Raw genomic sequence first — 15134 nt, 5'->3', positions numbered from 1 at the left:
AAGTATTGTGAAGCAAGTCCAGGCGTTTATGCAGAATGGCAAGAAATAAACTGGCCCAAAATGTGTTTCCCAACAGAAGAAACTGTCAATGAAGCTCATTAATTAAGAATCTTCAGAGTCAGAAACCCCTCCCCTTCATATAAAAGGTCACATTATGAGAGGGACACGTAAACCTGAGGTAGTGCCGGGGGTGTGATTTTTACAGAAGAACACTGGCTGCCACATCTTGTGCCTGATTTTTCTGCCACAAAAATGCATTTGCATTTTTTACAGCGCCTTTCACAGCCTCAGGACATCCTGAAGTGCTTTACAGCCAATGAAATTGTTCTGTGAAGAGTAGGACTGATGTACTGGAAATATGCTGAAAATGGTGAGGAAATTCGCTCTCTCCATCCAATGTTTGTTATTTCCTGCGAAGCCTTTAATGTCCTTAAGAGAACTGGTTTCTGACTTCACTAACAAACAGTGATCAGAGGGAAGATTTCCTTATTGAGTACAAAATCTCAGCAGCACACTATTTTTCTCAGTCAATTCCTGCTAAATGCACCTTTTGTTCTGAATGGTAAAGATTGCATTTTATTTATTATGAAGAACGGTATCTCACATTCCCTCTTCCCCTGACTCAAATTGACCCTACCGATGAGAGATATTATTTTGGCAACTCTTTCATTGCAAGCTACATCTGCAGTACCACACGTCCACTTTGAATAAACTCAGTGTAGCAATGGATGTAAAGCCAGACTTCGGTAGGCGATGGAGCCCAACATTAAGTAACCAGCTTCAACCACTGACAGCCTCTTCAGTAACAAGGTGATTCCTTTTCCCCTGACAAGCTCCTCCTTGTAACCCACCTGCTCCAGTTTGCTCTGTAGCTCCTTCATCTGCCATTCCCACTCTCGTCGCTCTCGGTCAAACCTGTCCAGCAGCTCCACCTTCTCGTGTTTCCAGCTCTTTTCAGAGTGCTGCAGCTGCCAGTGGAGATCCATCACCTGACTGTGACTGTCGGCCAACAGCTTCCGGTGCTCCTCCCTTTCCCGCTTGAACACATCTTTGGGATCAATGGAGCCCTTCTTGGCAGACTGCTTCCCGACCCGCTCTTCAAACTGCCAAAAAAAAAATGTAGTTTCCAAATACCAAAATTAATTGTTAATGCTGAAGTATTTATTCAATTCTAACATCAGGAACTCTACAAAGAAATTCGAAATCTCATAACAGCTTGACAGGCTTAGTTGCAGCAAATTGGGGGAGGCAGTGGCATAGTCACTGGACTGGTATTTCAAAGACCCAGGGTAATACTTTAGGGACCTGGGTTCAAATCTCACCATAGCAGATGGTGACATCTGAATTCAATAAAAAATCTGGAATTAAAAGCCTGATGATGAATATCAGTAAAAACCCATCTGGTTCGCTAATGCCCTTTAGGGAAGGAAATCTGCTACATGTGACTCTGTGGTTGACTCTTAAAATGCCCTCTGAATGAGGGCAATTAGGGATGGGCAATAAACGTGTGATGCCCACATCCCATGAACAAATATTAAAAAAAATGGATAGATGCTCCAACTGAGTGAGATGGATCAGGAAGGTTTCCAGATGCGATCCTCAAACAGTCTATACATGGCCCAGCCAGAACTGGACACATTTTTGTGCCTTGTTGTCGAATTCGGCAAGATCTGCAACAGTGCAGGGTTCCTCTAGCGGTAAACATTGCAGGAGATGTTGCATAGTCTGTGGCTCAGTTCCACATTCACAAGATGTCGGGCAGGTTGTATATCCCCATTTGCTTAGTGACACCTTTGAATGACCTACACCAGTCCTAAGTCTGTTAAGGCACTTCCAGGTTGCCCAGTTGCAATTAGCTCCTGGGGGAAGGCTTTCATCTAGTAGAATTTCCATCGCTGGGGGTTGTTTGAGACTGGCGAGCCGGTCTTTCCACAAGGCGATGTGGGCTTCAGATGGGGTTGATTGTAACGGAACAACACTGTTCATGAAGCTCTTAAACATTAGGGGCCAAGGTAGAAGCGTTCACGTTGCGGCCCTGTTTCCACCAATTCTACCACCACCACGCACAGCAAGTAGTGTTGAGTTAGCTGACTTCAGTGAGTGCAGCTGTACAAGTGTCACATTTGACCCTTCGTGTCACAGAAAATAAAATCAGCCAGGGTTCCTTCTTTTCCTTGCAATCATGTTTGGGCAGTGAGCGAGGGGCACTCCGATGTTCACACAGTCTACTGGCACCCAGGGGTGCATTTTAACATTGGTGAGAATCGGGTCTAGTGAGCAGCAGGTCCAGCTAGGAGCAGCATTGACCCATTTGGGAGCAGAATCGACTGAGCATGTCACATGGCAACATCCTGGCCACAACGGTTGGGGGAGGGGGCAGAGGTCCAGGATAGGGAAGGTCTGAGGTGCCCTTGTGAGACCTGGAGGAGCAATCCTGTTTCTTTCAGCTCACGTTAAAGTTTCTAATACATTTTTAAAACTTCACTTTCCTGGGCATCTTCTGGCCCTGGTTGGAGCTCCTGGTTGCCGTGGGCTGGTGGAGAAACAATCACTGCTCAGCCCTCAGATAAAATTAGCAGTCAGGCTTTGATGGGGCCATTTTTAAAGACTTCAAACGGATTTCTTTGCCACCTGCAATTTTGAAATTGCTGTCGGCAAGGTTGGGAAGCGAACGGTTGAAATTAAACTCCCTTTAAACTGCCCACCTCCTGTTTTCCCCACCACCTCTCACCAGTGCCAAGTGAACGGGGAGTTGGGGGAGGGGTGTGGGAGGGGAGGAATTAATAGTCCTCGCTCATTGTCCGTGGTGAATGACCAGTACCCTGAAGGTTGCTGGCACCTAGGCAACTGTACTCCAGCAAGAAAGTCTGAGCTTTAAATTAGGAAGGAAGAAAGTGAGTAGGCAAAATATGAGTATGTGTTGGACCTTCATTTTCATGTATCTACCCCTTCACAGGGTCACTGTCACACTCAGTACAGCAATAATGTTAACCACCACAGAGAAATGTCATTTTATACTAACTAATGGCTTTTAACAATTAATTTTTAAAGCTATGGTTGATCGGCACTGTCCTTTTGTATGTTACTTCTTCAGAGAACACAGCAAGTATCGGAAGCTAAACTGCCCACAGCAGGGAATGAGAGCAGTGAACTTGAACCTATCTTTACCCAGTTCTGGAGGTTGTCATTCACTGCTCACATACTGGGCAAGGTAAGTGTTGCCAGTACCTGGGCAAGTTGACATTTTTGCTCGGTGTATTCCATTTCCCAGGCAGCTTTTTCATTTGCATACTGCTGCTGTAGTTCGTAGCGACGCTTCTCCTCGTCGCCGAGCTCAGCACCAAACTCCTCCAAAATAGACTTCAGAGCAATCAGAATCCTTCGGTTTTCTCTGGCCTGTGGAAATGAGGAACTCACTTTTAGAATTGCACTAAATGTACTGCACAGGGACAGGCCATTTGGCCTGACTGGCCCACATTTATGTTTATGACCACACAGGAGCCACCTCTTTATCTGCTAGTGTTTTCTTCCATTCCTTTGTCCCTCATGTGTTAGCTAGCTTCCCCTTAAATGCAACTACTGCCTGCTATTCGCCACATTTTTAAATGTGTTTCTAAAATGGGTCAAGGATTTCTCCAGCCCCTTTCCCCAATTTTCTGTGTCCTTAATTTTATACCTTTTTCTCCTGAAGATAGTAACTCTTGATGGAATTCCATGGACAATAATAGGCCCACGTGCTCATTCTTTATTAAGCAGGCTTTTTAATCACAGAGAGCACTGTGTCCAAAGTTTGACCCTGACCTAACCCCAACACCCACATCTACTTCCCGGCATGGATCACTACACCACAACTGGGAGTGGCAAGCCAGGAAGACATTCCTCTCTCCTGACCAGAGGCACTAACTCTGCCATCATGCAACTGTTTTAACACAAAACTTACAGTAACCCTTGTTTTGCAAAAATAAACAGGGTTTTCTCCTATTGTTAAGTATAACTCTTTCCTGTCAAAATACAATCCTAAAGCCTAAAGTCAATTAGAGGCAATTTATCCTTGTTTAATGCAATGCTACACTTAGCGTAAATCACCAAATTTCTGTGTAACCTTGATAACATTCAGCAGAAGGTCTGAAACTTTGTTGAAGAGAGAGCTCACAAGATCAGACTTGGCTGTGATAACTTCCATAGAAAAAGGCTCACTGACCCAAACCTGTCTACCCTCTTCATTAAGAATGGCAGTTCAGGGGAAGGAATGGAGGGCTGCCTGTCTCCATGGAAACGTACCTCAGCATGAGTCAGGAGAAAATCGGAAAATAATAAAAGAGCCCTGCAAGCACTAGTGATTAAAATACAATTCCTCTTAGGGAAGGAGGGGGCATAGAATTCCAACGCTGCAACTTATGAAAAATTTGCATTTAAACACTCCCCTTGACTTGCGTAATAAAATGTAGCAGGCATTTCGCAACCATTAAAACTCTACTTTTAAAAAAAAGATAATTCTTGCGATGTGAGCATCGCTGGAAAGACCAGCATTTCTAAACATGGAGAACTGACGATCAAGTTAGAGTGTCTTAACCTTGAAGCCAAAGACCTGCGAGTGAAAAGAAATCTTTATTGGCAACAAACTCCAGCCTTAAAATTTGAGAATGATCTAAGCGATTTTGTGAAGATTAAAAGAGGGGTCAGACAGGGGTGTGTTTTCTCATAGATTTATTCAGTTTGCATAGTGGAAATATTTAAAGAGAGATTGAAGACCCTCCTGGATTATTAGTTGGAGGTTACTGCTTTGATAATATAAGAAACACCGATGACGCCGTCCTTATTGCCGACTCTGAAGAGAAACTGCAAAAGATAGAGGAATGAGTGAAAGTGAGAAGAAAGGGCTGAGCAAAGATGGAAAGAAACAAAATGTCTAGTGGTGTCCAGAAAAAAAACATGCCAGAATGTAAGGTCACAGTGAAGAATGAAAAGGTCACACAGGTAGACACATTTTGTTACCTAGGAAGTATGTTAACATTGGATGGAAAGTGTGACTAAGAAATAAGATGAAGGATTGGAATGATCAAAGATGCATTTCAAAACATGAAAAAGATTATGATCAACTCAAAATTAGCCACAAAAACAAAGCTGAGAATCCTGGAACGCTACATCGCACCAATTTTGACATACGGAAGTAAGTGTTGGACGGTCAGTGAAGCAGTGCAGAGAAGAATTGAGGCTGCAGAGTTTTGGTTTTTGAGGTGAATAATGAAGATATCTTGGACAAGTCACACTCCCAATGAAGAGATTCTAATAACGTCAGAGACCAAAAGAACTGGGCTATCCAAAGTCAGAAGAAACAGTTGAAATTTCTCGGGCATGTAATGCGAAATCATGATTTAGAAAGTCTGATGCTAATGGGAAAGGTCAATGGTAAAAGAGATCAAGATAAGACAAAGAAAGATCCTTTTTAAAGAGCCTGGCAAACTGGATGAACGTACCACCGACGAAGATGATCCACACCTCCGGAGCAAGATTAACATGGAGGCTCATGTTACACTCTTAGGGCATAGTGCCTGAAGAGAGAGAGAGAGCTGTTGTTGAGCAGATGGTAGTGAGCCACCTACAACTGAGTGGCTTACTAGGCCACTTCAGAGGGCATTTAAGAGTTAGCTACATGTAGGCCAGACCAGGTAAGGTTGACACATTTCTTTCCCTAAAGGATACTGGTGAACCAGATTGGTTTTTAGGACATTCTAGTAGGCTTGTGATCATTTTTAATGAGGCTAGTATTTTATTCCAGATTTTATTAATTAATTAAATTTACATTCTGTAGCTGCCATGGGATTATGAAGTCATATCTCTGGAGCTTTAGTCCAGGCCTCTGGATTACTATTCCAGTAACATTACCACTATGCTAACATCCCCAGTGGCAGTGAAACAAATGATCACTTGATTGGTTTCTGATGGTGTTGTTTGAGGGATAAATGTTGGCCAGGAAACAAGGCGCATGCCTTGCACTTTTTTGAATAGTGCCAATGGATCTTTAACACCTCCTGGAACTGAGAGATGGCATTTCAGATTATTTCTGCTAGAGGACTGCCCCTGCAATAATTCAGCATCTCCCCAGCCTTACACTTGCATGTCCCCTAGTATTGTGTGCTTGTTGCCTTGGAGTGAGACGTGACCGCACGATCTACCAATTCCAAGGTAGAGGTACAGAGGTATAGCAATACAATGCAATGCTACTATGGTTGCTGACAAAACAATAGAGTTTGTTGGCCGTTGTTGCTTCTATTGAATGAACTAGTCGTAAATGCTGACGCATTCCTGTGCTAACTTCTGAAAGACAACTGTTGCCTCACCAGAGGAAAAACATCTCTATCTATGTGGAGAATGTTTCTCTTTATCCATACACAGCCACAGAAAAAATGCATTATCAAACTGACAAGTATAGAGATGAAGTGAGACCGACAGAACGGAACTGATGATATCATGTGGTTCTCCTTCAAAACCGATTTGAAAACCGATGGCAAACACGCTACCTTATATCCTCGGTCCCAAATATGTCTAAAGATGCAGTTAAAACTGCTCATAAACAATGGGGAGCAGTGAGTCATAACAACCGCTGCGAATCCGGGGAAGCCAGCCAACTGGCATAAGACTCCCATAGATTCAATTGAATCATGTTTCCTTTGTCTGGATCCAATTTATTAAGAGGTTAAAACTGCTTGACCGGGGGAAAGGGAGTTTGCACATTCACCTTGGATAAATAATTTTCACAAGCCCCTCTCACCTAACGATTTCCTAGTCCTGGTCTCCTCATGGCTAGGATACACACTGTGTGGTGCCCAAGTTACTGATACTGTTGACATCAAGTATATCAGCTCCACCACAAGCTTCAGAATAACAAATTCGGAAGCAAAGTTGTAGTTTTAAAATGTGGCAGTTGTGATAAAGCAGAACAATATGGGTTTTTAAAGAAATCCATAATTAAGAGCTGGTTGTTGATTGTTTCTGACAATTTGGCTGTAGCCATTCCAAGCAGGAAATAGTTTTTCAGGAAATCATGGAGCCAATCCACAAGCCAATGCCACCCTGGAGAATGCTCAGCATTATTTTTGACTTATGGTAGTTAAAACCCATTTCTCTCCCCACTATGTCCCCTGTGTACTGCAATGTTAGAATGGAGTATCAGCTTAATTCTACAGCTGAATTTGTTATTTTCTCAATACCCATAAGGAAATTCTTGGCTTGCTTATACAGCACGGAGTCTGAGAAAGACATACCACCCTCGGTATTTAGAAACATTCAGTTTCTAATTCTGAAGTAAAATTGTATTTGAATCAGCTGCTGCCACAGACAATAATGTGTGTCAAGCATAAGATGAAACATCCCTTGGAATAGAGGCACAGCTGTTAGTTAATAAAAAGGTTCATGTTCTACCTTGTCAGTATAGGTTGACGGGATGGGAAGATTTTACCTCAGTTGGTAAACCCTTCACTTTGCATATTATGCACTGAAATTCTTTATTTCTTGTAAGTACGGGTACTTACAGTTAAAATTAAGTATGGATTACAAGGACAAATTAGAGCCAATGGAATTAATTTGAATTTAACTCACTGGGTGGGAAACCTACGAGGTCAGGTGAAATGCAGGGTTTACATCCAGGAAAATTGCGGGGTTGTCATTCCAGTATTGCACCCAATTTCGTCCGTTACCCCAATGGGCCGGCCAGGTTATAACTAATCCCCACACCAAATGCACAAGCTGTGGATGTGGTCGGGAGCATTCCCTGGTAGTAGCTGCAACCTTGTTTCTCAAGAACCAGGTATGGCCATTTGGAGATACCAAAGTGCATCAGGTGCCCTTAGGATTAGCCAAAAATGGAGCAACTCCAGCAGAGGGGGGAAAGGTTGAATGTTATCATTGGCTGGAAAAATCTTCACTTTACTGCTGCCATGACTCAAGCAGTTTTATTTGTCCTCTGCGACTTTAGCAAACCGCTGCTGCACCACAGGAAGTGCTGAGCATCACAGGCACTGGGACGGACTGGAATCAGACAATGGGAGCGGAATCAAAGGAAGGTAGAGACAAGGACAAGCCAAGCCGGGAGAAGCTCTGTGAGTGGAATGTACTGGAGGTAAGAGCTACAGGAAAAGGGAAATCGAGACAACATTCCTCCAAATTTCAGACAATAAGGCAAGCTCTGTCCTGCAGGAGATTGGACTGAACAATTAAAAACTGTCATTGAGAATGAGCATGCAATTCAGGAGAAATGTATTTCTGCAGTATGATGTTGGAGCTGTGACCATTGTGCCTGTGAAGAGAAAATCAGATAAATATTTAGAAGAAATGCAAGATAATGGGGAAAATGCAGGGCAGTGAGGTTAGTTTATGTATTGTTCTAACAAAGAGCACGCTCTTGAAACATAACGTTCTGAGAGGGCTTGGCAGTGTAGGTGCTGAGAGGTTGTTTCCCCTGGCTGCAGTGTCTAGGAGCGATACAGCTACATTTTCCATTGGGGGGCAGGTTTGGGATCCATAACCAGGCCCAACTAATGCTTCCTAAAACCGCCAGCCCCCACCCCCCTCCCACTGCCGGTGCACCTAAACTGGCCCCCACTAGTGTCAGAAATTGTATGCTGACTGGAAAATCCAAGTCGGCCTTCTTTAATTGGCCTTAATTAGGCCCTTAACGACTCTAATTGGCTGCTTGCTGCACCTGGACGGGTAGCCCTTGCCAACCCCGATCCTGCCCCCATCAAAAATGGTCAGCACCAGGACTGGCGTGGGAAACTGGCACACTGGCCGGCGCCGATATTTTTGGGTCCCGCCCACCTCCATTCCCACCCCTGAAAGTTCAACCCACAGGCTTGAATTTTCGCTCTTGGGTGAGTGCAGAGTGCAGAGTCGAGAAAATTCCCGGCTCCGCAAAACTGACCTGGGAAAAAGTGTCTTGGAAGTTCTGATTTTTGGTTGGGGGTGGGGGTGGGTGGCGTTGGCAGGTAATAATGGGAGTCGTGGCGGGTGTCCCCGGAAAGAGTTCAGAGGCTGCCAGGCTGGCTGGCTGGATGGAAGGCCGGCCTCGGTGCTCTGCCACTTTGTCGAAGGTATCAAAAAATGAATAAAGCAAAAAAACTGCCCTCCAGCCCTCAACCCTCACACCCCCTCACCACCCACACACTTCTCATTCCCTATCCATGCCAACCCATGCCACCCCCTGACCCCACCCATCTTCATGGCCCCCAAACTGTCCATGGCAACCTATTCCCCTCCAGTTACCACCATGGCTCCTCATACCTTCAAAGCCAACCTATGCCCCTCCACCAACCACCCATGGCCCTTTGTAGCCCCTAAGTCAACTTAGTGCCAACTCATGCCCTCCACCCACCACTCTTTGCCCTTATATCTTCCATGCCAACTTACCCAGAGTCCACCATGGGCAGACCTCAGGACCCATGCCGAGATTAAATAAAGTTCTTAAGTGTCAATTGGTGAATTCACTATTTTAAAAAAAAACTCTAGTTGATAAAAACCCATTCACTACATTTAAATTCCCTTAATCCCTTATGGAAACAAGCTTGTGTATTCATAGTCTCATTTCAAAGACTTTATAACCACTTAGAACTGTCAATCTAACTGTGAACTGACAGGCACCCTATTGTGATAATGATAGGTTGGAACTATAACCCCCAGGCTTATGTCAACGGACAAGGAGTGAAATGGCAAGCACTGATTTTTTTTAACACTGAGGATAGTTTTTTCCCCTAATATTTAAAGAGCTGGGCATTTAAATGCCTTGCTAGCTTGACAGTTCTCTTGATAGTTCCAATGAGCTTGACAGTTCTAATGAATTAATGCACTTTTTAACTTTTTTATGTCCATTCTACTTCTAACAATCCCAAAGGGCAATTTTCCTCTCCCAAAGGAGACCTTAATTCTCCCAAAAGGCATCTGACCTTTCTCAAATGTACCCCAGGGCCATAATCAAAAGGGTACCTTATCTCTCCAAAATAGTACCTCACCTCTCCAAAGAACCCTGGTAACTTTAATCTTTTCCCTACCAGGTGTAAAGTGCACAAGTTGTGTTTTGAACATCCCAGTAGCCAAAATCAGATCTGACTGACGCAGCTGCAGTTTAACATGTGTAGCTGTCTCCATGAGCCATGGATGTGAACATTAGAACATTCCACCTTCTACAAAATGGCGGTTTGGGGTGGGACTTCCAGATCCAGGCCTCTGCCATTTTTGCAGAGCCTCTCTGGTCGCGCAAAAATTCTAGCCATAGTTTCAGAATAAGGGGTCAACCATTGAAGACTAATTTCTTCACTCAAAGGATTGTGAATCTTTGGAGGTCTGTGGATGCTCAGTCATTGGGCATATTCAATGCTGAGATTGATAGAGTTTTGGATACTAAGGAAACCAGGAGATTATGGTGATAGGGCTGGAAGGTGGAGCTGACATAGATGTTCAGCCATGATTTTACTGAATGGCAGAGCTGGCTCGAGGGGCCGTATGGCCTGCTCCTACTACTTATATTCTTAGATATCATGAACCAAATGACCCCCTTCTGTGCTGTAAACAGTCAGCACCCTTAGGTGGGGAGTGGAGAAAATGGAAAGCGCATTTTCCTTTCCACCAATGAGTGAGGATCCCATTCATGAGCTCCCCCGATGGGAGAGGATTTATCCAGCCAGTATAAGGTCCTATACTTGGCTTGTGCTAAGTTGTCTGACATTTAACAATGGCAATTGGTCTCAGTGCCTCTGAGTTATGGAGAGGGCGCCCAAGGGATTCTGCTCTTTCTTGCTGTTCAGTAATGTCAGTACGTCGGTGTGCAAGTCCACCATGGGTGGAACCAAACTTAGCTGTGATGCAACCCCGAATTAACATTCACTGTTAACATAAGTAATGGTGATCAAAAGAAATCAGAGACTGCTGGAAATACTCAGCAAGTCAGGCAGTCCCTCCGGCAGAGAAACAGAGTTAATGTTCCAGGTTAATGATCTTCACCCTAACATTAACTCTGTTTCTCTCTTCACATACGCTGCCTGACCTGCTAAGTATTTCCAGCATTCTTTGTTTTAATTTCAGATTTACAGCATCTGCAGCATTTTTCTTTTGCATGAGTAATGGTGATTTACATAGAAACATATAAAATAGGAGCAGCAGTAGGCCAATCGGCCCTTCGAGCCTGCTCCGCCATTCATTATGATCATGGCTGATCATCCAATTCAATAGCCTGCTCCCGCTTTCTCCCCATACCCTTTGATCCCTTTCGCCCCAAGAGCTATATCTAACTCCTTGAAAGCATACAATGTTTTGGTCTCAACTACTTTTTGTGGTAACGAATTCCACAGGCTTACCACTCTCTGGGTGAAGAAATTTCTCCTCATCTCAGTCCTAAATGGTCTACACATATCCTCAGTCTGTGACCCCTGGTTCTTGGCTCCCCCACCATTGGGAACATCCTTCCTGCATCTACCCTGTCTAGTCCTGTTAGAATTTTATAGGTTTCTATGAGATCTCCCCTCATTCTTCTGAACTCCAGCGAATATAATCCTAACTCAATCTCTCCTAATATATCAGTCCCACCATCCCAGGAATCAGTCGGGTAAACCTTCGCTGCACTCCCTCTATAGCAAGTACATCCTTCCTCAGATAAGGAGACCAAAACTGCACGAGTATTCCAGGTGTGGTCTCACCAAGGCCCTGTACAATTGCAGCAAGACATCCCTGTTCCTGTACTCGAATCCTCTGGCTATGAAGGCCAACATACCATTTGCCTTCTTTACCACCTGCTGCACCTGCATGCTCACCTTCAGCGACTGGTGTACAAGGACACCTAGGTCTCGTTGCACACTCCCCTCTCTCAAATTATAGCCATTCAGATAATAATCTGCCTTCCTGTTTTTGCTACCAAAATGGATAACCTCACATTTATCCACATTATACTGCATCTGCCATGCATTTGCCCATTCACTCAGCTTGTCCAAATCCAAACTGTTTAAAAATTTGTTTAGAATACCTCACCTACCTAGGGTGCTAGTCAGAGGCTGAAATGCCAACTCCTTCAGAGAGGCTAGGGGGAGGGGTGGTCAGCCGATGTGTGGAAGTACGAAGCTTGCCACCAGAAAGTCCTATATTTTATGATCTTGTTGTTCAGATAGTGATCTATAGCAATGTGTTGTTCAACTTGGCTGCAATCAGTGTAGAATGAGCGTCAGCACAATCATTACAACTACGAGTAGGTCACAGGAGAAGCTATCAATCACAAGTTAACCCTGGGAAGTGCGTGCAAAGCAAAATGCTTTCAAGGAATCTAATGTGACTTTACTTCGAACAACCTCAGCTACCTGTCAATCATTTGGTAGCAACATTGCCCAGCCTGTACAGTACAAGTTAGGACAACTTTCATGTGTTCCCTGTCAGCAAAAACTGTTATGAACTGAGTCCTGTGACTCATCAGGGTACGTTTAGAAACAGGCAGCAACACAACAACAATCGTTGTCACGTAAATAAAGCTTATACGGAAGGTTTCTAAAGGTCGGAAGAGCAGTTTGCCTGCTCTGATTGCCCTGATTGTCTCTTGGGCACCAATTAAAATGGAAACGGGGGAAGGAAACCACCTTTTCATGCAGGGTGGAAGCAACCTCCCCTCATACTGTGCTAATAAGCTGTGGCCTACAGGAATGAGGAATTCTATTCATTCATTATTACACAGCACTATAGTTACTAAGAAAGCAGCTTCCCAAATTACTCCAGATGTCTTTTAACAAGGCAACATTGCTCTGTAATGAGAATATGGTCCTCCAGTACTGTACCTTCTCAAAAATTCAAAACTTCTGTCAAGAAAAGACATTTTTGGATTTGAGGACATTAATCTATTTACCCCCACCACTCCCCACCTCAGCCTCTCCCCTGGACAACAAAGCGATCCTAACTCTCTTTACAAGCATGGATATCGTGCTGTCTGAGTGTCCAGAAACGGAGAGGTGGGACACTTCACTGACATTTAAATCAGGCCCCCCACCGTGTAATTGGGAGCACCGTTTAAAATTCACTGCTGCTGTGCTTGTGCATCGGAAGGAACTGGAGTGCCTCCTGGCCCCTCAAGGAACCCTTTGGCCTCTCCCTTCTGATTGCAGCCTATCTCTCTGTTCCTGGTGTCAGATTACTCTGTTCCTTGCCACAGTCGCCCAATCCTCTGCCCTCCCACCCCTTCCCCCACCACCACCAACTTACCCCCTCCCGAATGTCAGGGGACAGCCCAAAGGGTCCCTGACTGTCAACTCCTGCCGTTGCTTTTACCTGCCAGTCCACTGCTAAGCAGGAAAAGGATCCAAATAATTATAATGAAGTACAGCCGTCAAGATCGGCAGGAACTCTGCGACCCCAGCCTTGTCAGAGTTTTTGGCAATTTTTGACTGCCCCTGCACCCCGTTAAATATCGAGGCCAACAAGTGTGTCCCTTTTGGATTGATCTAAATCCCACCTTTCTGGCTTGTCCTCACACCTTTCCAGAACACAACTGCCTTTTATATAGTTTTAACGTAAGGTCCCAAGGCAGAAATATTATCAAACAAAATTTGATACTGAGCCACATTAGGGAAGAGTTTGGTCAAAGAGGTAAGGTTTTAAGGACAACCTTAAAAGGGAGAAAGAAAGGCTAGAGACCAGAGCTTAGGGTCTCAGTTGCTGAAAGCACAGCCATCAATGGTGGTGCAATTAAAATCAAGGATGCATAAGAGCTCAGAATTGGAGGATCACAGACTTCCCAGAGGGTTGTAGAGCTGGAGGGTGTTACAGAGGTAGGGAGGGGCATGGCATTGCTTAACCAGGAGCCAGCATAACTCACTAAGTACAGGGGTAATAGGTGAGCGAGGCAGCAGAATTCTGAATGACCTGATGGAGGGTGGAAGTTGGGAGGCCAGTCAGGAGAGGCCAGAAACGCAGCTAATTCCCTTGCATAAAAGCAAAATACTGCGGATGCTGGAAATCTGAAACAAAAACAAAAATAGCTGGAAAAGCTCAGCAGGTCTGACAGCATCTGTGGAGAGGAATACAGTTAACGTTTCGAGTCCGTATGACTCTTCATCAGGACTTCCTTTGCACACTCACTTATACTATTTGATGATTTTTCTCTAGTTGGCTTTTCCAAAAGTTATATATTTAGCGTAATAAGGTTTCTTTTCTTACTATTAAGGCCTGCTAGTATTTGAATCCTTTGTTATGGTGAACAACTACATCGATAACATTGACTTGAACTTCCTTCATGATCTTCAAAATTGAAATCTGGCCACCTCAAAGCTCTAAACAAAGGTGATCAGCCTTCATTTTCTTAAAAGTATGCAGGTTCCAATACGAAGAGTTTTATACAACTGAGTTGACTTATGTGGCTAATGGCCCAACATTAGCAGACACCTATTGAAATATTCTGCCCAGAATCGGATACCTGCCCCTCCCCCAATATTTGATGACAATGGAAACATAGACAAACTTAGTGCTTGTTTTCTAGCTCCCTTGCCTGTAGAGTTTGGCAGGTTTTGCTTTAGTCCCTTTGGCCCCAGGGAGAATTAATGTTAAAAATGCAGACCAATGGGCAGAGCCACAAAAAGCTACATTTATAGCTTAATGCTGTAATACAAATAATGTTAAAAATAAACCTAGCTTCTGGATACAATGTTTTTTTCAGAATACCTCTGAATTGTACGATTACAGTTTTCTGGGTTGGGACTGAGGTTTAGTGGTGAAGGAGGCGGTGGGTGTTGGGAGACTGGCTGTAAAACACAGATTTAGCTTCTCCCCTTTTTGTCTTTAAAACAAGCTTGCAAATAATACCCCTAACACTGATGTTAATTAAATGTCCATGACTCAAAATCTGTCTTTCAAATGGTTTATGGTAGTATAATGCTGTTGATCTGAATACTTATAGAGTGACTCCACCTATGACTCCATAGCCTCCACACTGCAACCCGTACACAGCATTAAAAAAAACTAACTATTCAATGATCCATTGTGGAAGAGGAATGGGCACTCTGTAACCCTTGTCATCCATTTCAATCACCATTAACCAAATCCACTGTGCTCTATACTCCTTAATAAATCGGAACGTTAGTGGTAAAGCGTATTCACTGACTGCCACCAACCCTACC

The 15134-nt window shown here is 44.0% G+C and overlaps 1 protein-coding gene across 1 annotated transcript in view; it reads right to left on the bottom strand.

Moving 5' to 3' along the window:
• mtcl1 (microtubule crosslinking factor 1) overlaps window positions 1-15134 on the bottom strand; it is a 224296-nt gene that overhangs the window by 72735 nt on the left and 136427 nt on the right. The window contains exons 10-11 of the mRNA XM_078541012.1: window positions 3229-3396; window positions 852-1103 (exon numbers count right to left, since the gene is read on the bottom strand). Of these exons, the coding sequence (XP_078397138.1) occupies window positions 852-1103; window positions 3229-3396 (420 nt within the window). The remainder of the gene's footprint in view (window positions 1-851; window positions 1104-3228; window positions 3397-15134) is intronic.

Source organism: Cetorhinus maximus, chromosome 4 (genome assembly GCF_964194155.1).
Source record: "Cetorhinus maximus chromosome 4, sCetMax3.hap1.1, whole genome shotgun sequence".
Lineage (NCBI taxonomy): Eukaryota > Metazoa > Chordata > Chondrichthyes > Lamniformes > Cetorhinidae > Cetorhinus > Cetorhinus maximus.
The sequence above is the reverse complement of the archived record's forward strand: the minus strand, read 5'-3'. Positions and strand labels throughout refer to the sequence as shown.